Here is a 962-nt window from a genome sequence, read left to right on the forward strand (position 1 = left end):
AACCTCACCTTCAACAGAACTACTCTTACTACACTAAGCAATGCAAGAAGCACCGTCGATCAGTGTTGAAGGTCACTTTTATAAACTTTTTCTTCCTCTCATCTTCTTGTCTTGAATCTGACTGCGCCAGAAATCCCCCGGGTCGAGTCTTAGGCTTATGTTATAAAGTAGCTCTGCCTTCGATTTCCTATACATATTTATATCTGTCTATTTTTATATATGTTACAGTGTGCAAACAGACCGATTAGACAGAGGAGGAATGGGTGTATGGATGGACAGGTGGATGTGCGGGGTCGAGAGGCAGCCACGTATCTAGAGGTACAGTCTGGGACAAAAGTCATGTAGCAAGTAAATGAAGCTTTGGAATCCTCTTAATGTAATACAACAAAAATCACATTCTTCTTCTTCTAAAAGTCAGAATCAGAAATACACACTTTACAAAGACTTTTGCCTCTGACTACACACACAACTAGACGAATGGCCCACGAAGACAGGAAGAGAGGGAAGAGAAGAGTAAAAGAGGAGGAGAGAGAAGGAGAGTAAAGAGGACACAGGGAGAGGCACTACATCCTGGTGGCGACTATGCGAGAACGAAGACCCTCGACTTCTGAACTGACGAGGACGTCTGCCGATAATTTCGCCGTGTTCCCGTTCGCCGCCTTGGGTATGAGGCTGTTCCCTTCGCTGCACATCGCGTACGGTTTTTCCTTCGCCTGGGGAATGGAAATTGATTACTACAATTACAGTGAATTCTTTTATACTATAGCTATGAAGAATATCTTTTTTAACTTACTGTTTTTTCGGGTCAATTTAAGTATCATTTAGCAGGATATATATGTACCACTTTATCCAGACCATTAGATTTCTAGAAATGTAAGGAAATAGAATGGCTGCTTCATACATTTATATCTATTTTTCTATCTATCTAATCATCTATTAAACTTGAGGCATTTCATCTATTT

At 40.7% G+C, this 962-nt stretch overlaps 1 protein-coding gene across 1 annotated transcript in view; it reads right to left on the reverse strand.

Annotated features, from left to right (window-relative positions):
• The window catches only part of LOC119591467 (elongation of very long chain fatty acids protein 7-like), a gene marked incomplete in the record, with an annotated part of 24,106 nt that overhangs the window by 825 nt on the left and 22,319 nt on the right, over nucleotides 1-962 (reverse strand). Inside the window, 1 exon segment of the mRNA XM_037940207.1 lies at nucleotides 1-713. Coding sequence (XP_037796135.1) covers nucleotides 564-713 — 150 coding nt within the window.

This window comes from Penaeus monodon, chromosome 28, assembly GCF_015228065.2.
Source record: "Penaeus monodon isolate SGIC_2016 chromosome 28, NSTDA_Pmon_1, whole genome shotgun sequence".
NCBI lineage: Eukaryota > Metazoa > Arthropoda > Malacostraca > Decapoda > Penaeidae > Penaeus > Penaeus monodon.